The sequence below is a fragment of the Seriola aureovittata genome, chromosome 16 (genome assembly GCF_021018895.1).
Source record: "Seriola aureovittata isolate HTS-2021-v1 ecotype China chromosome 16, ASM2101889v1, whole genome shotgun sequence".
Classification (NCBI taxonomy): domain Eukaryota; kingdom Metazoa; phylum Chordata; class Actinopteri; order Carangiformes; family Carangidae; genus Seriola; species Seriola aureovittata.
This window is the reverse complement of record NC_079379.1, coordinates 25,352,886-25,378,608: the sequence shown is the minus strand read 5'-3', so window position 1 is coordinate 25,378,608 and position 25,723 is coordinate 25,352,886. Positions and strand designations below refer to the sequence as shown.

At 37.0% G+C, this 25,723-nt stretch overlaps 2 protein-coding genes across 5 annotated transcripts; one reads left to right on the top strand and one right to left on the bottom strand.

The window, feature by feature from the left end:
- The first annotated feature begins 171 nt into the window (after positions 1-171).
- Positions 172-7,366, top strand: srsf4 (serine and arginine rich splicing factor 4). Of its 2 annotated transcripts, XM_056399175.1 has the most exons (6): positions 172-353; positions 2,027-2,166; positions 4,281-4,387; positions 4,922-5,139; positions 5,260-5,337; positions 6,445-7,366. In XM_056399175.1, the coding sequence occupies exons 1-6, from the start codon at positions 247-249 to the stop codon at positions 6,932-6,934; spliced, it is 1,140 nt and encodes a 379-aa protein (XP_056255150.1). In that variant the 5' UTR covers positions 172-246; the 3' UTR covers positions 6,935-7,366. The 2 variants fall into 2 exon arrangements, with proteins under 2 accessions (XP_056255150.1, XP_056255151.1); XM_056399176.1 differs by lacking the exons at positions 172-353; positions 2,027-2,166 and adding an exon at positions 2,173-3,813.
- A 9,476-nt stretch (positions 7,367-16,842) lies between these two features.
- Positions 16,843-25,701, bottom strand: msto1 (misato mitochondrial distribution and morphology regulator 1). Of its 3 annotated transcripts, none has more exons than XM_056399671.1 (14): positions 25,525-25,701; positions 24,478-24,607; positions 24,247-24,316; positions 23,969-24,044; positions 23,628-23,685; positions 23,383-23,539; positions 22,222-22,336; positions 21,602-21,736; positions 21,359-21,511; positions 20,834-20,965; positions 19,849-20,033; positions 19,355-19,459; positions 19,157-19,269; positions 16,843-18,624 (listed from the first exon to the last, which is right to left on the bottom strand). In XM_056399671.1, exons 1-14 carry the CDS (start codon positions 25,606-25,608, stop codon positions 18,365-18,367), a joined length of 1,773 nt encoding a protein of 590 aa, XP_056255646.1. In that variant the 5' UTR covers positions 25,609-25,701; the 3' UTR covers positions 16,843-18,364. The 3 variants fall into 3 exon arrangements, with proteins under 3 accessions (XP_056255646.1, XP_056255645.1, XP_056255647.1); XM_056399670.1 differs by having other exon boundaries at positions 23,969-24,049; positions 24,249-24,316; XM_056399672.1 differs by having other exon boundaries at positions 23,383-23,536; positions 23,969-24,049; positions 24,249-24,316.
- Between the last annotated feature and the right edge of the window lie 22 nt (positions 25,702-25,723).

The window sequence follows — 25,723 nt, the reverse complement described above, 5'->3', positions numbered from 1 at the left end:
AATTTTAACATAATTTTTAAAATAATCTCAGCACTGACTGGAGGACAGATACAGACAATGGGAGCTGCTGCCTGAGAGACTAAACTCAGGGCACAGGATCATAGTGTACAGAAGCCACGCCCCCTGTGGTCGCGGCCTATTGTATCACAGGAGCGCGTGTATGTCCCTCCGAAGCCTCGCGCCTCCCCTGTGTGCTCGCTTGGTTTTGGTCGGAGTCCACACTTCGCTAGCACACAAGCTAACACGATGTCGCGGGTGTATATCGGAAGGCTGAGCTACAGAGCCAGAGAAAAGGACGTGGAGAGGTTCTTCAAAGGCTACGGGAAGATTCTGGAAGTCGACCTGAAGAACGGGTAAGGTCGAAGCCCTTTATCCGAGTCTTGTTGAAGCTAACGTCCGCATGGGCCGCGCCGTGAACACAACATGCAGCCCGGGCCTTGTTGACTGCAGCGGGCCTAGCATGCTAACTGCAACATAAACCAACCAGAGCCTTCGAAAATGTGATTTAATGTGCGGCGAGGTATCAGTTTTACATACGTGATCGCTAACTCTATATTATTCTGAATTATAAGTCGGTGTTAGCGGGCTTTTAGTATGATTCTTGCCCTGTCTCGACCACGGTTAGCAATGGTTGGCTAATGTTAGACGTGGCAATGTCACAGGCGGTTGTGTGTACTACAAGCCAACCGTTATCTAAATAAATGTAAGCTTACCCACACCCATGTGTAAAGACTGTGGATTGTTGGTACTTTTTACTGTTATCGTGCGTCTGTTGTAGTTAAACAGTTAGCTACGTGCACAGCCTTCCTGTTACACCTGTTTGTCGGTTAGCTTCTGCATTTATTTAGAGGCCTGCAGTTAGAAGTCGATAATAAAATGGATTTGGTATTTTTTTTATTTACATCGAGTGGTCTGATGATTACTTCCTCGATTAATCGTTTGGTCTGTGAAATATCAGAAATCTGTGAAAGACTTCTTAAAGCCTAAGCTGGATATGTTCGGTTAGTGAGCTCTGAATTACCACCAGGCCAGAACCAAAGAGTTTCAGTTGAAATGATGGAAGACAAAGAAAAACTACATTTACTCAAGGGAGAGAAACTGGAACTTTTTGTTTGGCTTGAATATAACTCAAATTATTCAATTTCTGATGACCTCCAAATTAATTATTCAATTAATCCTCTTGTTTTAGTACAATCATCAAACTAGCTTTTTACATGTGTCTGTTTGTACAAGCCACTTGAGCTTTACAACAGCTTTCTAACATTTATATTTTCTCACAAAATCAATGTGATTATAAGATGTAATGTTCCAGCTTCCAAACAAAGTCACATGTGTAAATACTGAAGATTGTAGGTACTTTCTACTGTTAATGTTTGTGTTGTTGTAAAAGAGAGTTATGGCTACATGCAAAGCCTTCCTGTTATAACGGTCTGATGTTAACTTCTGCATTCATTTGAAGCGGCCTGAAATGAGAAGTTGGTAATCATCTTCAGTTGCAGGTCTAGTCAAAATTTAGCTAATGCTCGATTACTTTGACAATAAATCATTTGGCCTCTTAAATATCAGAAATCTGTTAGACCCATTGAAGCCCAAATTGAACATATTCAGTTAGCTTGCTTTGAATCACCAGCAGACCAAAACCAAAGAGTTTCAGTTTAAATGATGGAAGACAAAGAAGGTTTTTGGTTGGTAACTCAAATTATTAGATTTTTGATGACTACCACATTAATTGTTCATCTGATCATCGAACTAACAATATTCTCACACCACACAAAATCAGTCTGAATAGGCGTAATGTTCCATCTTCCAAACAAAGTCACGAGTATATAAGATCTTTATAGTTGTCACCGTATCAGTCGCCAATGCATCAACATTTTTATGACTATTGGCTATTGTTGTAGACAACATGAGTATGTGTGTGAGGTTTATAAACCTCTGACCGGCACTATGTGTTTGATTATGAACATCATCACAATCTTTTGTTGCACCAGGTGAAAAAAAAAACACGTCCTCCTCCCCTCTGCAGGTATGGGTTTGTTGAGTTCGATGACCCCCGTGACGCAGACGACGCTGTGTATGACCTGAACGGCAAAGAGCTGTGTGGAGAACGGGTCATTGTGGAACACACCAAGGGACCTCGTCGTGATGGAGGCTATGGTGGACGGAGTAAGTGTCCAGAAGAGTGTCTGTTTTTATTTCACTTGAATTAATGTCATTGAGGAATTTCATTCATTACAGGGAATCATTGATCTAAATTTCAAAGGGGCAAAATTTTAAAGCTTGTCCTTGGTGGCTGATGTGCATTCAATTTATATCCTGGTGTTTGTGGTGAATCGTCCGGAAGAAACATTTGGTGCTGTAGACGGTTCCTAGAGCTGAAGGATGTTTTGATACAGGACAAGATTAACCCAAAAAATAATATAAGATGTACCTTGATGATGTTGATCCCCTGCAGAGGAAATTCAAATTGACCCAACAGCACAAGTGGACAAATGTAACAAAAATAAAATAAGAATAGAAGTTGAATCTAGAACAAATAAGATAAATTAGAAATACTATATACAATAACATACAAATGGAAGAAGGCACTTCTGTACATGTTCAAATATAAGAAAAGATATAAGAATTTAGTAGTTGTTGCAGTTTATCCTGGTTTTATTGTTATATAGGTGTATACGTGTGATATTTGGATTAAAGACAGTCTCGTATATCGAGTAATGCCTTTTTGATCAACATTAAATTATTATAGAAATATCAACACCTGTGTCCATGTCAGCTGATGTTTAAATTCTGATATAGGTAACAGCCGATTTGATGAAAAAAATAAGTGGTCAGTAACTGAGAGGCCTGGATCCAGGCTACAGCTAGGGCATAAAATTAGTCATGTTATTATATAACTATACAGTGTGCCATGAAGTAGAAAATAAGTATTAAATAACATTTAATGTCTGTCTTGTCCAGCTGTTCTAGTATCTCTAACTGCACCCCTGAAGACTCAAGTCAATCATCCAGGTTAATTTGCACATCTTTCAATGACACTTGGTTGTTTTCATTTCAGTTTTCCATTGTCTCTGAGCTGCACACACCCATCCACATCCCCAGTCTTAATCTCATTAGTATTTGCTGTTATTCTTCTGGTCTCAACACGGCTTCGGGTTTTTTTGACGGCCTGTTTAACATATAGGCGTGTCTCAGTTTCCTGATAGGTCACTCCAGAGCAGCGATCTGTTTCATATTGTTTTGCTAATAGCTGAGCCAACAGAGTACGAGCAGCACTCACTGAACAGTTCTCTCTCCAGGTGAGGGAGGAGGTTTCCCTATCAGTACTAATGATTAAACTTGTGTGCACCAGAGCCACCAATGACTTGACAAATCTTGGGTTTCCTTATGATGGATTGACAAACTTATAATGCAGCTACATGTGAATATGTGATGGGGAAATGGCTTAGTGATGGAAAGGAATATAACTGTCTTAATTTGAATATTGTAAAAATAACTCTGATTGTCAAATATCTTGTAATCTATTGATGTCTTATTCCGTTTTTTATTTTATTTAAAATGACTGTCAATTTAAAGGTAAAGATTTAACAAAGAACCTCAATGTTTTAATTGAAAGAGTCCTTTGCTGACTGCCTGCCCCTATTGCTGGCCATGGTGTCCCCCCTTTCCAAGAGTGTGGTTTGACCATTCTGGGCCCCTGGGCAGACCAAAAAAGGGAGCCATTGTGAATGAAGACCGCTTTTCCCATTAGGCCCAGGCCGGGTGGTGAGGATGCCATGGGGTTAGGAACAGATGTGGGTTCAGCTCTTATAGGTGCCTGAAAACAGAACATGTTTTGTAACAGTGAAATGTTTTTAGATAGGATAGCTTAGAAACTTGATTTAGTTCACCGTAAGTACTTCCTCCATCAGTTATGTTTTTGAATTTGAGTTGTTTTTTCTTATTTAGAAAATAGGCCTATTGAACTTTTACCAAAATTTTAATAAGCTAAAATTGTGTTGTTTAGGTCTAGGCTTTTAAATAAAGCTTGTCAGCTTGTAGGAATAAATAAATAATTAGGTTTTTTTTTTGTTTTGTTTTTTTAAAGAGGTTTTAATGAATTTTGTTTTTTCTTTTTGTAAGTTTTTTTTCACCTTTTGCTTTCCCCTTTTTTTGTTTCCTTTTCCCAAAGAGAATATTGAGATATTTCGTAGCGTGTAGCTTGGAGTTTAGTTGAACTGCATCAGCTCAGTTTCTCTCTGGTCCTCATTTCTCCTGTTCTTTCCTTGTTACCTTGAAAGGTGGATATGGGCGCTGGGGAAGAGACAGATATGGTCCACCTATAAGGACAGATTATCGGCTCATTGTTGAGAATCTTTCTAGCCGCTGCAGCTGGCAGGACTTGAAGGTAAGAAGCTTTTTTCTCATAACTGCTATATGTTTTTTTTTGTTTTTGACATAAATAATGTTTAGCTGGTAACTCAAGTTTAGTTTCATGCCTGCTGTGTAGTTCTGAAGAAACTAAAAATGTAGTCAGACCAGTTTCATTAATGGTGTCAGACACAATTATTCAGAGCTGTTTTTAATTGCTGTTGAATTTCCAAAACAAGAAATATTGAAATAGATAAACTGAATGCTGATAAATATTCACAATCTAAAAAATAAAAACACAGAATCTACACAAAGACAAAATAACAAGTTAATGTGTAAAAATAAAGCACAGAGCTCTGATGACGAGGGCTACAACTCTCCATGTTCTAAATTATTTTGGTTCATTTCTTTTTTCCTAGCGTAACATGACAATTGGTGTCATCATTTACTACTAATAATACCACTTATTTATCTTTTTAAGTATGATATTGTAATTTTGCAGTATGTGACTAAGTGTGGGACTAATAAAGAAATATCTTATCTCTTGTCTTATGTGTCCATGTCTGTGCAGGACTACATGAGACAGGCAGGGGAGGTGACTTATGCTGACACCCACAAAGGCCGGAGGAACGAGGGGGTGATTGAGTTCAGGCTCTACTCTGACATGAAGAGAGCTCTGGAGAAGCTGGACGGCACAGAGGTGAACGGCAGAAAGATCCGGCTCATCGAGGATCGACCTGGAGCCAGACGCAGCCGCCGCTCTTATTCTCGCAGTCGCAGCCGCTCCAGGTGAGAGACTTCACTGCGGTCACACCTGGTTTCCTGGTGTGTGGTGTTCACCTTTGCAGTCGGATGCTGAGCCATCTGACTGGTTGTTGCTGTAAATACTAAACTTTCTGTTTTTCTCAGGTCCCGCTCCAGGAGCCGCAGGTCTCGCAAGAGCCGCAGCCGCAGTGAGAGCAGCAGCCGCAGCCGCTCCCACTCCAGGTGAGAAACCAACCTCCACCGGGAGAATATGATCAGGGGTCTGTTGTATTACTGGACACGCACCAAATCTCTTTCTGCCCTGGTAACACTTCTAACATTTCAACTCAGGATTTCTGCCAACAGTCATCTTCAATCTGACACCACTGCTCTTTTCCCAAGATATAAAACCTGCATGTCTCGCTGTGAGGAACCGTTTATATAATGTAACACGAGGCCTGGGATTGAACCTGAGTCACCTTCCTGTTGTGACTGAGTGAATGTAACTGAACTTTATAGTGACACTGATAAAGAAGCTGCATTTACAGAGTTCCTGCAGCATTCAGTGAAATTTAAGACTTTTTAACATCATTTTAAAACAACTTGGAGTGTAATTCAACACCTGTTTTTTACAGTCATACCAACCAAAGAATGGTGGGAAACCAGCAGGAACAATAAATTATTTATTATATCACATTTTCTTCAGTCTTCCACAGCAGAAATAACAGTTCCTGATGATATTATTAAGTTAACGTCACCTGGAAATGGATAAGTAGCAGAAAATGGATGGATGGATGGATTAACCAATTAAAAACAACTGATTCATCTAAGTTTTTGTTAAAATTCCCTCCATTATGAGATGAGGCTCTTAGCTACTGAAGTCAACAGAGTGTAACTTCAGTCTGCTGCAGCTAAACCCACTGACACAACAACCTGGTATTTATAAGTAATATTGCTGGGCACAGAAAGTGACAAGAATTCAGATTTTTGTTGATTGAAGTGAAGAGTTTTTAATTAAACAGTTATTAAGTTCAGAAATATTTATTGTTATTGATTTAATTTGGATTGGTCACATCTGGCCAATACCAGATGTTTAACCTTCTCTTTTAATTAAATTTGTCCCAGCACTCTGAAAACACACGTTGTCCAGGTGCTCATCTGATCCTTGATCAATTCGGACGTTGTCCTTTTCTCTCATCAACAACAGTTGTAATTTCTTTAGGTGATTTATAGTTGCACCATGGTAGTAGTGGAAATGATTTCAAAGTTTTCTGAAGTGGTTGTTTCTTCGTCACAATGTAGCTGATCAAACGAGGAATGAAACTAACACCTGGTTGTTTTTTCCCACAGGGCGGCGTCTCGCTCCCGCAGCCGATCTCGTAGCAAGAAGAACAAGGGCAAGAGCAAGAAGGAGGAGGAGGAGCGCAGCAACGGCGCCCAGAAGAGCAAAGACCGCAGCAGGAGCCGCAGCCCCAAGAGCAAAAAGATCAAGAAAGAAGGGAAGAAGGGCAAGAAGGACGACTCCAGGTCCAGGTCTCGCTCTCGCTCCAGGTCTCGTTCTAGATCAGGGATTAAGGATCGCTCCAGGAAGTCCGGCTCAAAGGGCCGCGAGCAGCCAAAGAGTGACGACGAGGGAGGCGAGCCAGAGAGGGGCTCTCGCTCTCGCTCCCGCAGCCCCGCTGAGTCCAAATCCAGGGCCAGGTCTAAATCCAAGTCCAAATCCAAATCCCGTTCCCCTTCACCTGCCAAAGCCCGCTCCCACTCCAGGTCTGCCTCACGGTCAGAGTCCCGCTCCAAATCCCGCTCCCAGTCTCGTTCTCGCTCTCGTTCCCGCTCCTAGTTCACATTTTGGACTGTTTGTCATGAGCCCTTATCCCAATTGCCCCCCCCTCCCCACGTCCTCGACTTACATTCCCCAGACCCCACAACACTACCCCCCCCTACCCCCCCTCCTGTTTTTGATAACTAGCTGTAGAAAACCAGGCACTCGAGCTCGATGTCTTTTATGCACATGCTTCTCCATTTCATTTGACTTTTGACGAGCAGGTTTTTTCATTAGCGCTGTGTCGTATGGAGGTGCTTGTAAAATAACAGGGTGCAATCTCAGTTTTATAAGTTGAAATGATGGTATGGTCTGTGTCTTAGACTTTTTTTAATCAAATGTAGATGCACACTGTTTGTCAGTGTGCTGGTGGGAACATGTTCAAACATCTCCTCACCTCTGTGAAATCCTTGTATCATTTTATTTCTGATTAAAAATGCCTGTTCTGGATTTGTCTTGGGATGTCTGTGTGTGTTTGTTCTGGGATCAGATTCAATGTCGGGGAGGGAGACATGTTGACTTAACTTAGACAAGCTGTGACCATGGCAACAACTTTGAGACAGGCTAACAAACTCGGTGCATCCGATCACACTCACTGACTTTTTTTGCATATCGATAAGAAGTGAAATGCATTATTTTGGGAGGACAGAATTCTTCCTAGGAATATTTTAGTGAACGTTCGCACTGTGTTTGGGATGAAGTCATATAAGATCATTCCCATGTCCCCCCCAGGAGACTACGTCTCCAAGATGACGATTTAGACATGCTAGTATTTGATTGGCTGAAAGGGGAGGGGCTGTCTCAAGGCTCAACTCGTGAGGATATCGACGTGGGATCCAATGTCACCAGAAAAATGTCAACTGATGTTATTTAACCATATTAACTAGCAAGCTAACCCTGACTTCTGTCTAATGTAGGCTAGCAGTCAGGTTGTTAGTAGAAAACATGACATGAGTAGAATTTCTGTTAAGAAATCCCATGAAAAAGTGATTTTGTAGTAAGTGGAGCCACTAAAGAGGAAACGGGTTTAGCTTCAGGGTAGTAGTACTTTACTATGACTTAGTATGAGTTTTTATGACCTACTGTACTAAGTATTTTTATGACATGCTGACTTTTTAATGACTTATACTGTGACTGTTTAGAAAATACTGTACTATGACCTTTATAACTTACTATATTATGACATTACCAAACTATATTATGACTTATTATGCCTTTATATATCATTACCTTTCATGACTTTTAATACCTCAATATGCTATGAATTTTTGTACCATACTGTACTACAACTTTTAATGCCATACTATACTATGACTTTTCATGCCTCAATATAATATGACTTCTTATAACTTTTTATGCTGCACTAAACTGTGATTTTTTATGCCTTACTATACTATGACTTTCATGGATTAGTATGCTATTACCTTTCATGAGTTTTATAACTTACTATGCTATGACTTAAGTCTTAATATACTATGACCTTTTATGCCGCACTGTACTGTGAAGTTTTTATGACTTTTCATGCCTTACTATACTATGACTTTTTATGACTTTAATACCGTACTATACTATGACTTTTGTGGACTCACTTTAGTATGACTTTATTATGACATTTTCTGCCTTACTATACGATGACTTTTTATGACTTTCTATGCCTTAATATACTATGACTTTTTATGCCGCACTATACTATGACTTTCATGGATTACTATACTACAACCTTTCATGCGTTATTATACTAAAACCTTTTGTCAATTTTTCTGCCTTACGACACTATGACGTTTTTTTTTTACTTTTTATGCCTTTTTATGTCTTACTATACTATGACTTTCATGGATTACTATACTATAACCTTTCATGACTTTTATAACTTACTATACTATGACTTATTATGCCTCACTGTGCTATGAAGTTTTTATGACTTTTCATGCCGTACTATAGTATGAATTTTTTTGCCGTACAATACTATGAATTTTTATGCCTTACTATACTATGACATTCATGGATTGCTATACTACAACCTTTCATGACCTTATTATACTATTACTTTTTAGGAATTTTTTTGCCTTACTACACTATGACGTTTTTATGATTTTTTATGCCTTACTATACTATGACTTTTTATACCTTATTATACTATGACTTTTAAGGACTTTATTATGACTTTTTATGCCTTACTATACTTTGACTTTTAAGGACTTACTTTATTATGACTTTCTATGACTTTTTATGCCTTACTATACTATGACGTTTTTATGACTTTTTATGCCTTACTATACGATGTCGTTTTTATGACTTTTTATGCCTTACTATACGATGTCGTTTTTATGACTTTTTATGCCTTACTATACTATGACTTTTTCTGCCTTATTATACTATGACGTTTTTATGACTTTTTATGCCTTACTATACTATGACTTTTTATGCCTTTTTATGCCTTACTATACTATGACGTTTTTATGACTTTTTATGCCTTACTATACTTTGACTTTTTATGCCTTTTTATGCCTTACTATACTATGACGTTTTTATGACTTTTTATGCCTTACTATACTATGACGTTTTTATGACTTTTTATGCCTTACTATACTATGACTTTTTATGCCTTTTTATGCCTTACTATACTATGACATTTCATGCCTTACTATACTATGAGGTTTTTATGACTTTTTATGCCTTACTATACTATGACGTTTTTATGACCTTTTATGCCTTACTATATACTATGACTTTTTATGCCTTACTATACTATGAGGTTTTTATGACTTTTTATGCCTTACTATACTATGACATTTTTATGACTTTTTATGCCTTACAATACTATGACTTTTCATGCCTTACTATACTATGACGTTTTTATGACTTTTTATGCCTTACTATACTATGACGTTTTTATGACTTTTTATGCCTTACTATACTATGACTTTTTATGCCTTTTTATGCCTTACTATACTATGACTTTTCATGCCTTACTATACTATGAGGTTTTTATGACTTTTTATGCCTTACTATACTATGACGTTTTTATGACCTTTTATGCCTTACTATACTATGACTTTTTATGCCTTACTATACTATGAGGTTTTTATGACTTTTTATGCCTTACTATACTATGACTTTTTATGACTTTTTATGCCTTACAATACTATGACTTTTCATGCCTTACTATACTATGATGTTTTTATGACTTTTTATGCCTTACTATACTATGACGTTTTTATGACTTTTTATGCCTTACTATACTATGACTTTTTATGACTTTTTATGCCTTACTATACTATGACTTTTTATGCCTTACTATACTATGACGTGTTTATGACTTTTTATACCTTACTATACTATGACGTTTTTATGACTTTTTATGCCTTACTGTATTATGCCTTGTCATGTATTTTATGCATACTATAGAATTACTTTTTATGACTTTTTATGCCTTACTATACTATGCTGTTTTTATGACTTTTTATGCCTTATTATACTATGACTTTTTATGCCTTACTATACTATGACGTTTTTATGACTTTTTATGCCTTACTATACTATGACGTTTTTACGACTTTTTCTGCCTTACTATACTATGACTTTTTCTGCCTTACTATACTATGACATTTTTATGACTTTTTATGCCTTACTATACTATGTTGTTTTTATGACTTTTTATGCCTTACTATACTATGACTTTTTATGCCTTACTATACTATGACGTTTTTACGACTTTTTATGCCTTACTATACTATGACTTTGTATGCCTTACTATACTATGACGTTTTTATGACTTTTTATGCCTTACTATACTATGACGTTTTTATGACTTTTTATGCCATACTATACTATGACTTTTTATGCCTTACTATACTATGACGTTTTTATGACTTTTTATGCCTTACTATACTATGAGGTTTTTATGACTTTTTATGCCTTACTATACTATGACTTTTTATGTCTTACTATACTATGATGTTTTTATGACTTTTTATGCCTTACTATACTATGACTTTTTATGTCTTACTATACTATGATGTTTTTATGACTTTTTATGCCTTTTTATGCCTTATATACTATGACGTTTTTACGACTTTTTCTGCCTTACTATACTATGACTTTTTCTGCCTTACTATACTATGACGTTTTTATGACTTTTTATGCCTTACTATACTATGACTTTTTCTGCCTTACTATACTATGACATTTTTATGAGTTTTTATGCCTTACTATACTATGACGTTTTTATGACTTTTTATGCCTTACTATAGTATGACTTTTTATGCCTTACTATACTATGATGTTTTTATGACTTTTTATGCCTTACTATACTATGTTGTTTTTATGACTTTTTATGCCTTACTATACTATGACGTTTTTATGCCTTACTATACTATGACGTTTTTATGACTTTTCATGCCTTACTATACTATGACTTTTTATGCCTTACTATACTATGACATTTTTATGACTTTTTATGCCTTACTATACTATGACGTTTTTATGACTTTTTATGCCTTACTATACTATGATGTTTTTATGACTTTTTCTGCCTTACTATACTATGACGTTTTTATGCCTTACTATACTATGACGTTTTTATGACTTTTTATGCCTTACTATACTATGAGGTTTTTATGACTTTTTATGCCTTACTATACTATGACTTTTTATGTCTTACTATACTATGATGTTTTTATGACTTTTTATGCCTTACTATACTATGACTTTTTATGTCTTACTATACTATGATGTTTTTATGACTTTTTATGCCTTACTATACTATGACGTTTTTACGACTTTTTCTGCCTTACTATACTATGACTTTTTCTGCCTTACTATACTATGACGTTTTTATGACTTTTTATGCCTTACTATACTATGACTTTTTCTGCCTTACTATACTATGACATTTTTATGAGTTTTTATGCCTTACTATACTATGACGTTTTTATGACTTTTTATGCCTTACTATAGTATGACTTTTTATGCCTTACTATACTATGATGTTTTTATGACTTTTTATGCCTTACTATACTATGTTGTTTTTATGACTTTTTATGCCTTACTATACTATGACGTTTTTATGCCTTACTATACTATGACGTTTTTATGACTTTTCATGCCTTACTATACTATGACGTTTTTATGCCTTTTTATGCCTTACTATACTATGACATTTTTATGACTTTTTATGCCTTACTATACTATGACGTTTTTATGACTTTTTATGCCTTACTATACTATGATGTTTTTATGACTTTTTCTGCCTTACTATACTATGACGTTTTTATGCCTTACTATACTATGACGTTTTTATGACTTTTTATGCCTTACTATACTATGAGGTTTTTATGACTTTTTATGCCTTACTATACTATGACTTTTTATGTCTTACTATACTATGATGTTTTTATGACTTTTTATGCCTTACTATACTATGACTTTTTATGTCTTACTATACTATGATGTTTTTATGACTTTTTATGCCTTACTATACTATGACGTTTTTACGACTTTTTCTGCCTTACTATACTATGACTTTTTCTGCCTTACTATACTATGACGTTTTTATGACTTTTTATGCCTTACTATACTATGACTTTTTCTGCCTTACTATACTATGACATTTTTATGACTTTTTATGCCTTACTATACTATGGCGTTTTTATGACTTTTTATGCCTTACTATAGTATGACTTTTTATGCCTTACTATACTATGATGTTTTTATGACTTTTTATGCCTTACTATACTATGTTGTTTTTATGACTTTTTATGCCTTACTATACTATGACGTTTTTATGCCTTACTATACTATGACGTTTTTATGACTTTTCATGCCTTACTATACTATGACTTTTTATGCCTTACTATACTATGACATTTTTATGACTTTTTATGCCTTACTATACTATGACGTTTTTATGACTTTTTATGCCTTACTATACTATGATGTTTTTATGACTTTTTATGCCTTACTATACTATGATGTTTTTATGACTTTTTATGCCTTACTATACAATGACTTTTTATGCCTTACTATACTATGACGTTTTTATGACTTTTCATGCCTTACTATACTATGACTTTTTCTGCCTTACTATACTATGACGTTTTTATGACTTTTTATGCCTTACTATACTATGACGTTTTTATGACTTTTTATGCCTTACTATACTATGTTGTTTTTATGACTTTTTATGCCTTACTATACTATGACTTTTTATGACTTATTATGCCTTACAATACTATGACTTTTCATGCCTTACTATACTATGATGTTTTTATGACTTTTTATGCCTTACTATATTATGTCATTTTTATGACTTTTTATGCCTTACTATACTATGACTTTTTATGCCTTTTTATGCCTTACTATACTATGACTTTTTATGCCTTACTGTACTATGACGTATATATGACTTTTTATGCCTTACTATACTATGACGTTTTTATGACTTTTTATGCCTTGTCATGTATTTTATGCGTACTATAGAATTACTTTTTATGACTTTTTATGCCTTATTATACTATGACGTTTTTACGACTTTTTATGCCTTACTATACTACGACTTTTTATGCCTTACTATACTATGACGTTTTTATGACTTTTTATGCCTTACTATACTATGACGTTTTTACGACTTTTTCTGCCTTACTATACTATGACTTTTTCTGCCTTACTATACTATGACATTTTTATGACTTTTTATGCCTTACTATACTATGATGTTTTTATGACTTTTTCTACCTTACTATACTATGACGTTTTTATGACTTTTTATGCCTTACTATACTATGACTTTTTATGCCTTACTATACTATGACGTTTTTATGACTTTTCATGCCTTACTATACTATGACTTTTTATGACTTTTTATGCCTTACTATACTATGACGTTTTTATGACTTTTTATGCCTTACTATACTATGTTGTTTTTATGACTTTTTATGCCTTACTATACTATGACTTTTTATGACTTTTTATGCCTTACAATACTATGACTTTTCATGCCTTACTATACTATGATGTTTTTATGACTTTTTATGCCTTACTATACTATGACGTTTTTATGACTTTTCATGCCTTACTATACTATGACTTTTTATGACTTTTTATGCCTTACTATACTATGACTTTTTATGCCTTACTATGCCTTACTATACTATGACGTTTTTATGACTTTTTATGCCTTACTATACTATGACTTTTTATGCCTTACTATGCCTTACTATACTATGACGTTTTTATGACTTTTTATGCCTTACTATACTATGACTTTTTATGCCTTTTTATGCCTTACTGTACTATGACTTTTTCTGCCTTACTATACTATGACGTTTTTATGACTTTTTCTGCCTTACTATACTATGACGTTTTTATGACTTTTTATGCCTTACTATACTATGACTTTTTCTGCCTTACTATACTATGACGTTTTTACGACTTTTTCTGCCTTACTATACTATGACTTTTTATGACTTTTTATGCCTTACTATACTATGACGTTTTTACGACTTTTTATGCCTTACTATACTATGACTTTTTATGCCTTACTATACTATGACGTTTTTATGACTTTTTATGCCTTACTATACTATGTCGTTTTTATGACTTTTTATGCCTTACTATACTATGACTTTTTATGACTTTTTATGCCTTACAATACTATGACTTTTCATGCCTTACTATACTATGATGTTTTTATGACATTTTATGCCTTACTATACTATGACGTTTTTATGACTTTTCATGCCTTACTATACTATGACTTTTTTATGACTTTTTATGCCTTAATATACTATGACTTTTTATGCCTTACTATGCCTTACTATACTATGACTTTTTATGCCTTACTATACTATGACGTTTTTATGACTTTTTATGCCTTACTATACTATGAATTTTCATGCCTTACTATACTATGACTTTTTCTGCCTTACTATACTATGACGTTTTTATGACTTTTTATGCCTTACTATACTATGTTATTTTTATGACTTTTTATGCCTTACTATACTATGACTTTTTATGCCTTACTATACTATGACTTTTTATGACTTTTTATGCCTTACTATACTATGACGTTTTTATGACTTTTTATGCCTATGACTTTTTATGCCTTACTATACTATGACGTTTTTATGACTTTTTATGCCTTACTATACTATGACGTTTTTATGACTTTTTATGCCTTACTATACTATCACGTTTTTATGACTTTTTCTGCCTTACTATACTATGTTGTTTTTATGACTTTTTATGCCTTACTATAGTATGACTTTTTATGCCTTACTATACTATGACATTTTTATGACTTTTTATGCCTTACTATACTATGACCTTTTTATGCCTTAATATACTATGACTTTTTCTGCCTTACTATACTATGACTTTTCATGCCTTACTATACTATGAATTTTTAATGACTTTTTATGCCTTACTATACTATGACGTTTTTATGACTTTTTATGCCTTACTATACTATGACTTTTTATGCCTTACTATACTATGACGTTTTTATGACTTTTTATGCCTTACTATACTATGAATTTTCATGCCTTACTATACTATGACTTTTTCTGCTTTACTATACTATGACGTTTTTATGACTTTTTATGCCTTACTATACTATGACGTTTTTATGACTTTTTATGCCTTACTATACTATGACTTTTCATGCCTTACTATACTATGACTTTTCATGCCTTACTATACTATGACGTTTTTATGACTTTTTATGCCGTACTATACTATGACGTTTTTATGACTTTTTATGCCTTATTATACTATGACCTTTTTATGACTTTTTATGCCTTACTATATTATGAAGTTTTTACGACTTACCATTCTATGACTTTTTATGCCTTACTATACTATGACTTTTCATGCCTTACTATACTATGAATTTTTAATGACTTTTTATGCCTTACTATACTATGACGTTTTTATGACTTTTTCTGCCTTACTATACTATGACTTTTTATGCCTTACTATACTATGACGTTTTTATGACTTTTTCTGCCTTACTATACTATGACTTTTCATGCCTTACTATACTATGAATTTTTAATGACTTTTTATGCCTTACTATACTATGACGTTTTTATGACTTTTTATGCCTTACTATACTATGACTTTTTATGCCTTACTATACTATGACGTTTTTATGACTTTTTATGCCTTACTATACTATGAATTTTCATGCCTTACTATACTATGACTTTTTCTGCTTTACTATACTATGACGTTTTTATGACTTTTTATGCCTTACTATACTATGACGTTTTTATGACTTTTTATGCCTTACTATACTATGACTTTTCATGCCTTACTATACTATGACTTTTCATGCCTTACTATACTATGACGTTTTTATGACTTTTTATGCCTTACTATACTATGACCTTTTTATGACTTTTTATGCCTTACTATATTATGATGTTTTTATGACTTTTTATGCCTTACTATACTATGACGTTTTTATGACTTTTTATGCCTTACTATACTATGACTTTTCATGCCTTACTATACTATGACTTTTCATGCCTTACTATACTATGACGTTTTTATGACTTTTTATGCCTTACTATACTATGACCTTTTTATGACTTTTTATGCCTTACTATATTATGATATTTTTATGACTTTTTATGACTTTTTATGCCTTACTATATTATGAAGTTTTTACGACTTACCATTCTATGACTTTTTATGCCTTACTATATTATGACATTTTTATGACTTTTTCTGCCTTACTATACTATGACTTTTCATGCCTTACTATACTATGAATTTTTTAATGACTTTTTATGCCTTACTATACTATGACGTTTTTATGACTTTTTCTGCCTTACTATACTATGACTTTTTATGTCTTATGTCACAGCCTGGCTCAATGGCTGAACAACCAGAAAGGAGAGACAACATGAGTTGGCAGGTAAGATTCCAATAATTTATTTACACAAAGGAAAATGAGTTGTAGGCCGACCAATAACTAAAAAACAATAAATAAAATAAAGGCCACAGCTTTCATCTGGGGTGCCAGGAGGGTTAGGACTGAATGGGGAAACCGTTACGCTTCACACCGGGTCCAGGTGCATCGCATCAGGCTGATCCTGATCCCTGTACTGAGTACCTGAAGGAGAAAGCGACAAAAAGAAACAGGCACACATAGTTCCCTGGGTGAGGGATCGTCACAATACTATACTTACAGTTTTACTCTTTGAGCTGTTACTGTGCATGCTTTCATTTAAATGCAAATACACCCATACACACATTTTTCTGCCTTACTATACTATGACTTTTTAGGACTTTTTATTTTTGTCTGCAGTAGGAATAAAAGGTCTTTGGTGTAAGTGCTACAGATTAGGGGACTGTTGGTTTTGGTGTTTTTGAGATTTGTCGACAATAAAGAGTGAAAATTAGAGAATCATCAGCCTCATTCTTTACATACATTAAAACATTTTCTACTTTCAAACTGATGCAGTGGTCAATTACATGGTGGCTATGTGTCAGTTAAAGGGTTAGCCAACTGGATTAATTTCAGTTTTGATATTTAGTAGAAATATTAAGTATTTGTTTGATCAGGGAAATACTTCCTTAGTTGACTCAGCCAATGAGAACTCTAGTTGACATACACTGCACTGTGTGAACGTCTGTGCTCATCAGTCAAAATGAATGAATGGTCAGAGCTTCGTGTGAAAACTGCATCTATTTATATAAATCAGTGATTTTAGTATAAAACACATTTAATTACAAACATTTGAGAAAATGTAACCGTCGTCCTGACATTCACGTTACTACATCCATAATTCCACTCAATATTAGACATGTCCCACGTCAGAGGTCTAATTCATTCATAGTCCCTCTTCTGCATCTTCGTTTTATCAGTTTATTTCAACTCAAAAGAAACTTTAACCTCTTTGTTTATGGAATACCATTTAAATCAATATTTAATAAATACAGCTATGAAATAAATCCTTAAATAAATAAATTAGGTAAAAAATGTTAAACTATATAAATAAATGTAAACATAAATATATCAGTGAGTAAAAAAATACATAAAATTGCTTTGTATTTTAAAAATGACATTCATACTTATTTCTGGAGACTTTTATTTTTTAATACCACATTAACTTCCCAGCTCTTTTTATTTGCATGTTATATTCAAATGAGGGGGCGTGGTTATCTCAGATTCAGACCAAAGCAACAGCACTGAAACATTTTTAAAACAAAAAGCAATTTATTTATTGATTTATATAGCTATTTACTCATTTATATATTTACATGTATGTATATATTTTGACCTTTGTTACCTAATTTATTTATTTCAGAGCTTATTTATGTGTTTATTGAATATTGATTTAGATGTCATTCCATATGTGTCACCATGTGATTCAGTCCTGCTCCTTCAGTAACCAGAGGCACAGCTGTGTCTGTATCATCAGTCTACTGTCCATGTCAGTCATCATCATCCTCTTCAGAGGAAGAGCGCATCACGCCACCACTGTCATCTCTGTAACACCGCGACAACAGGCGCAGCTGCTCCAGGGCTTCCTCGTAGTCGGCCATTTCGGGCCCCTGGGAGAGGAAGCTGGGGGCCACGCGGCGGATGTCGAAGGTGCTTGCGCCCCGGTGCAGCTCCGAGAGCCACGAGCCGAGAACAGGCCCCGACTGGAGGGACGTCAGGACGGGTACGGAGGAAACCACAGAGGCCGGCGCTGCAGAGAGAAGAGTGAAACTTTATAACTGTCACATCCATGGAAGAAAAATATCTTAATGGGGAGATATGGTAAAACCTTCAGCTAACTCCAGTATCATGACTGGCAAACAGATACGCTGCAGAACTATTTCAGGAGCCGGTTTCAGAACTGGGTCAGGTCAAAAAGACAAAGATAAATGGGGAAAGTTTCTGTGATTTCACTCATTGCAAGTGACTGAATGAACACAATCTTTAATTTTTGTGTACTGTCCGTTCCAACATGTTATTAGCATCTGGAAAGAGACGTCTCTGAGGTGGTGGCAGTCATGATGGATGTGGTGATGGTGCAACAGAAACAAACTCCTGGACACTGTTTTAATGTTTATTGTACAAGGACGATGATTCTTCATGTGACTGACGTCGGACAGGTTCGCTGGACATTTCTACTTTTCCTTTGTTTGTTTGTTTGTTTATTCATCGACACAAAACTAAACAAGACGCAGAGAGAAATGTTTGAATAGCAAATAAAAATAGAATAAAAATAAACTCACAGCCGAGTGGGGGGGGCTGGCTCTGAAGGAAACCCTGATCATCGAGGGACTGAGGGAAGATCTGAGGGAACGGCGGGGTCAGTTTACTGGGAGTCGCCACCAGCCGCAGAGCGCTGAGAGAACAGGGGGGGGGGGGTTAAAATACATGTCCTGTCGGGGATTAAAGAGTTAAAAACATTCATCAGTGTAGAGACTCACAGAGGAGACGTGGGATAGAAAGATCTGATGTAGGACCCCAGGACGTCCTCCCCACTGTGGAGGCTGTGCAGAGGAGAGGGAGGTTTAGTCCCTGGAGCCAGATCGCTGAAGGAGGGAAAATCATCAAGTCAGCAACACATGAAGAACAGATTTCATTTCTAATATGATGCTTTCATTAGTCATTTTCTTCCTTCATTATTTATTTAATGCAGATAAAACTGCAGCTTTTCTCTTCATTTGCAGCCGGTTGACTTCAGGTGTTTCAGCAGCTTCACTGATCAATAACCTCAATTTCAATACAATAATAGAGTTGCTCAGAAAGTGTGGCGGTCAAACTCAAAACAAGAGCTCGAGTCCAGGTTCAGTTTGTTTAAGTCTGACTTCTCATTTCTCGTTAAGATATTTCAGCTGCTTGTCTGTGTGTGATGTATAAATAAAGTTATTATAAATAAAACATGAATGGTACGTGACGTATTTATTGATCGATTTCTGACCTGATGAGTCGCTGGCCTTCGAAGCCTTTGAGCGTCGCCCACTGGGCGTAACATCGACCGTCGCCCGACTCAGGGCACGCCGACAGAGGTTTCCAGGGCAGAGCGTCTGTGCAGGCGCTTAGGGCGTCAGGGAGCGAGCTGCCGTGCATCATGGGAAAGGGGACGGCGCCGTAGGCAGCAACCACCTTTAATTTAAACGAACCCGATCAGCATGAATGGGCGGGAAAACAGGCCGTAACAGTCAGTAACAGGCAGTAACAGTCACCAACAGTCAGTAACAGTCACCAACAGTCAGTAACAGTCACCAACAGTCAGTAACAGGCACCAACAGTCAGTAACAGTCAGTAACAGTCAGTAACAGTCAGTAACAGTCAGTAACAGGCAGTAACAGTCAGTAACAGGCAGTAACAGTCAGTAACAGTCAGTAACAGTCACCAACAGTCACCAACAGGCAGTAACAGTCAGTAACAGTCAGTTACAGTCAGTAACAGTCAGTAACAGTCAGTAACAGGCAGTAACAGTCAGTAACAGGCAGTAACAGGCAGTAACAGGCAGTAACAGTCAGTAACAGTCAGTAACAGTCACTAACAGTCACCAACAGTCACCAACAGGCAGTAACAGGCAGTAACAGGCAGTAACAGGCAGTAACAGTCACCAACAGTCACCAACAGGCAGTAACAGGCAGTAACAGGCAGTAACAGTCACCAACAGTCACCAACAGGCAGTAACAGTCAGTAACAGTCAGTAACAGTCACTAACAGTCACCAACAGTCACCAACAGGCACCAACAGGCAGTAACAGGCAGTAACAGGCAGTAACAGGCAGTAACAGTCACCAACAGTCACCAACAGTCACCAACAGGCAGTAACAGTCAGTAACAGTCACCAACAGTCACCAACAGTCACCAACAGGCAGTAACAGGCAGTAACAGTCAGTAACAGTCACCAACAGGCAGTAACAGGCAGTAACAGGCAGTAACAGTCACCTTCCTCCCCGACACGGCCAGAGTGTCGGCCACCTGCCACATGGGGGCGCTGTTGTTCCTCAGCCTGTACGGCAGCGTGAGGGCGTCCAGAGCCAGAGCCAGGACTGAGCTGGAGTGGTACCACAGCGAGGGCTGGGACAGAGGACGACATCTTTCTTTAGACGGAGACGAGCTCAGGTTCTAACTTTACATACGTACATGAACATTTGTGAACTTATAACAACGTGTCCTTAATCACGTCTAAATATTAAAGAAGCTCAGTTATAATCCAGTTTTAGTCCAAACGAGTGGAGAAAAGACGGTTTTATGATCCTTTTATTTCCATTCATCATCATATTTGTTTAAATTGAATGTAAATGTTTAACTTGAATTTAATTAAAACCAAGTCAATTAAAATGTCTAAATGTCTTAAATATTTAAACATGAGTCAAAATATCAAAATTGGCTTTAAATCACTTAAAAAGACTAAAAAACAACTAAAATGTGCTAAAACACTTAGATTTAAATTAAAATGAAAAGCCTCACATCGTAGTTGAGGTGGGGGAAGGCTGTGGGGGAGGGGGGCCGTCTGCCCAGACCACCTCTCAGAGTCAGCGGGCAGAAGAAAGAGCTGTGACTGGACAGGTGAGCAGTCGCTAAGGTGCAGTTCAACAGGTGATAAAAGTCCTTCACTGGAGTCTGGAGGTGAAACACACGACGACACGACGCTCGTTAACAAAACGACTCATTTAACACAGACGCACAACAACAACACTCAGTCTGACTCACTGAGTTGGGGTGACTGACAGGAGCTAACCCCCAGGTCAGGATGCCCCTCCCGCTGTAAGAGTCCAGCAGCATCTCTGTGACCTTTGACCCCAGGCCTGCAAAGCCATCAGCCATGTCACACAGCACCTGGAAACCCTGAGGATTCATATAAAACACAAACAGATCAGAATGTTACGTACGTGCAAAACAAATCTGGGACAATAATGATCTTTATTCATATTTATCCAGATGACAACGAACATGGGAAGAATAAAACAAATATAAACTAAGGTAAAACAAGCAGGTAACGCAGGTCAGGGAGCTTAAATATGAAAAGAAAAATTTAACATTAAGATAAAACATTTACAATAAAACTTAAATAAAATAATAGGAAAATACAAATATATACAAGACAAAGTCTTTTTTTTTTCACATTTTATATTGTGAAGAAATATAGAAGAAATTTACTGTATTTGATCTGAAATGTTTCTCTTCATATTGAAGCTCTGACCTGCAGCAGTTACATGTGTAGGTTGGGTGGGAACTAAGAGCATCAGTGATATTATAAAATGAATTTGTTACAGAACAAATGAATATTTCATAAAGGTCAACACAAAGAAAAGAGTGAGACACAGAATTACCTGAAGATAATCACACTCCTCTACAAAGAAGTGCAGTTTGTCCTCCAGGTCCTCGAGCACCGAGCCCTGCAGCAGAGCCTCCCCCTGACCGAAGGCCTCCAGCCGGTGAGCCTCCCTGCACCCCCCCCCCACAGGTATAATGTCTCAATATACTGGTAATAACCGGTTTATTAAACCCACAGAATTAAAGAGGAGGAAGTCTGCAGTTTGAATGAGTTAGGAGGAAAACTTGTATCTGCCCTGATACGGTCACACCTGTGTTTCTGTTCAGCTGTTGACAGGTAAATCAGCTGCTGTGACATCACTGAGCTGCATCACACTTAATGATTAAACTCTGTTTTATTAAAGCCTGACATCTGCTGGAGAAACGCAGGTACTGAACAATCAGCCTGACGTCGGCTGGTTCTTGGTTGGAAGTGATGAAGATGTTGATCATCGACCAGGAACCTTCACCTCAGGCTTCAGCTGCTTTTAGACTTTACTTTTAAACATGTGAAGAGATGTGAAGCAGCGGAGAACGAGAATGAAATGAAGTTTAGATTTGCAACTGCTCGTTATGTTTTGATGAGAAAGAAGTTTGTGTTTTAACTGAGAGAGTGCAGAATGTGTTGATTTGTAAAACATCAGTTTTGCTGTGAACATTTCAAATTCTCGTCGCTGTCTTTTGAAAAATCATGTGAATTCATCAAACAACTTTTCCTGAGTGAAGACAAACAGTCTGTTCTCAGCTTCAGTCACTGATTTTTAAATGTTCATTCTTCTCCACCGATAAAGGAAATACTTCGTCCTTTAAAACATTTAATAAATAATAAACATGTTTCTTTACGTGAGTGAAACTTGTATTGAAGGAACTGCAGCTACTGAATCAGACTTTTGTTGTCACTTAAAAGTATTTTCTAATTGCACTTTTCTACATGTTAATATAAAACTGTGATACTTTGGTATTTAATGCACAAACAGTCGTCTACACTTTATTTTTCTGATCCTCCATGTTATTGTCTGATGATAAAAACTAACCAGAGTTTGTTCTGCAGATTTCAGCTGAGGTTTATTTTGTCTTCCTCTTTTTAATCTCATCATCACAGTAATTATATTAATAATGAGCCAAGTTTCCCTTCCTTCTGTTCAGCAGCATGTACGAGGCGTGGCGGCGCTCTTTACCCGTCGTGGTTGTACTGGTGGATGACGGAGATGGTGCGGGGGTGCAGGTGGATCCGGAGGAAGTCGGACCACACCTTCACGTTGCCCTCCAGCCTGTAGCCCTTCTGGACCTGAGCCAGCCGACTGTTCACTGTGTCCACGCTCAGTGAAGCTGCTGCTGGGAGGGAGGCAGACGGAGACATGTGTAGATCAGATCATATTTAGTCTAACTGAGGTTAAAGCAGCTTTGCTGAGGTTTCATTTACCTGAGCGCTGAGGCTGAGAGCTGCAGGAGAAATCAGCCTCAGCGAGTATCTCTCCCTTCTAGAAACAAAGACCAGCGTTAGGACCAGACACTGAACTGTGTGACGATGCTCATGTCAAGCAGCAAAAAACTGCCATTTACCAGCTGATGTTTTCAGGGTTAGGGTTAGTAACCCTTAGTAACCCTAACCCTGTTTTCTTCAGATCATTATAAAAATATAAAACATTAAAATCACTAAGTTCACTACCAGATACTTTGACGCACTATCACTGGATCAGTTTCTCTTAAACGTCTTCACAGGCTGAAGCTGCTCAGTTTTTCACTTCCAACATAAATACTCACATCCAGTTTGTCCAGATCCTCCAGGAAGGAGTTCTTAGCAGGAGGACTTTCTTTATGCATCATGAGGCTCCCCTCCCTCCAACACAGAGCACACTTTACATTTATAGCAGTGCAACACATTCAAACATTCATAAGAAAAAAAGCATTTTTCAATATGAAATAATTGAGTAGAGAAATGTAGCTGAGTGACGATTCTCTGTATGTACTATAATCAAACACAGAATATACATGTGGTGTGTAGTTTAAATCAAAAGGATTCGTTGGACCTGCTGATTTACCATGTGACAGCTGACGTGTCTTTGCCTGGGTCATACAGACTTCCCTCCTGACGCAGAGTCCGAAGACTTCCTGTCGTAGAGACGGAGCATCAAACAGCAGCGTCAGTTCAACTGATGACAACAGAAATCTTTGCATTCGGTCTTTAGATTGACCTCGAAACGTTTCAGTCACAGCAGCAGGAATAAACGTTGCTGTTAAAATAAACTCCAGGAGCACAGAGGACGCTTTACCTTTGAGATCCATGGCGATGAGGCGAGGTGTGTAGGTGACGTGTCCGCCCAGAGTCTGTCCCTCACGAAACACGACATCGTTCTGGATCTCACCCAGCGGCGTCTCGGGGTCGTATGACAGAGATGCATCCTGGGAACAAAGAGAAGATCATCTTTATTTATCTGCCAGAGTTGATGCTAACATACAGTACTGTGCTTAGGTAGATGTTTAGTTTCTCATCACACGACATCATCAGGGAGACGTCTCGGCAGCGTCATAAAGAACCATCTTTAGAGAGAAGAAGAAGAAGCAGCAGCAGCAGCAGCAGCAGCTTAACAAGGAGTCCGACCCCACAGAGAGCAGACCTCTACATCATGGAGTCAGTCTGGATCACATGATGCAGGTTCTCCAAGGTGCTGGAACACACCTGTGTGCAGGTGTACTGAGGAGAGCTGATGCTGCTTTAAAGTCAGTTTTAAAAGCGTTTTTTCTGTTTCCTGCAGTTTTTATGAAGTTCATTTATAAATTAAAACATTATTTTTAAAAGCTGAAGATCCACACTTTACTTTTCGTGCCTAATACATTTACACAGAACTGTTTATGATATTACTGAAATATAATTATTGATGCATGAATGTGTGGATTACTTTAATGTTGCAGCTGGAGCTCATTTAAACTACTTTATCTGCTGCTGGATAACTTATGAATTTCTCCCTGAGGATCAATAAAGTCTGACTCTACTCTAACTACATTTTCATTTAACCTGTGAAGAGATTCATCTGAATCTTCTGCGCAAGAATTTCACTAAATGAAGAGAATAAAGAGATTTTCTGTCCTGACACTGGATCATTAGCAGCGTTAGCTTCATTAAATCTGGTGGCTAACGCTGTTTCTATGTTTTAACTGCTGTAATAAACTTTATGAAATCACATCTCCTCCTCTGTGTGTTTACAAACATCATAATATCCACTTTCCTGCTGCAGAACCAGCGACAGTTTCTAAAGTCTCACACATGCAGAGCTATCGCTAGCTAGCTTAGCTTAGCATTAGCCGCTAGCTCTCCTCACCTGTAAGTTCCACCAGTGAGTCCCCACAAAGTTGGAATAGTGTCCGAGCTGCAGGGTGATGACTTCTCTACAGAGGCCGCTCATCGTGACGGATCAACGCTCACAAACAGAAGACATGAAGCTCCGTTCTCCGGGAGTGATGGACATGTTGGAAATGACAACACTGAACAGAGACACACTAACGCAGAGGGGGAGGGGC

Coding starts and splice junctions, on each gene's coding strand:
- msto1 (XM_056399670.1), bottom strand. CDS start 25,608: ATGAGCGGCCTCTGTAGAGAAGTCATCACCCTGCAGCTCGGACACTAT. Junction 20,966..21,358: donor TCCCCCACCTCAACTACGAT/GTGAGGCTTTTC, acceptor CCTCTGTCCCAG/CCCTCGCTGTGGTACCACTC. Junction 19,270..19,354: donor TTCTATCCCACGTCTCCTCT/GTGAGTCTCTAC, acceptor CTGTTCTCTCAG/CGCTCTGCGGCTGGTGGCGA.
- srsf4 (XM_056399175.1), top strand. CDS start 247: ATGTCGCGGGTGTATATCGGAAGGCTGAGCTACAGAGCCAGAGAAAAG. Junction 4,388..4,921: donor GCAGCTGGCAGGACTTGAAG/GTAAGAAGCTTT, acceptor ATGTCTGTGCAG/GACTACATGAGACAGGCAGG. Junction 5,338..6,444: donor CGCAGCCGCTCCCACTCCAG/GTGAGAAACCAA, acceptor TTTTTCCCACAG/GGCGGCGTCTCGCTCCCGCA.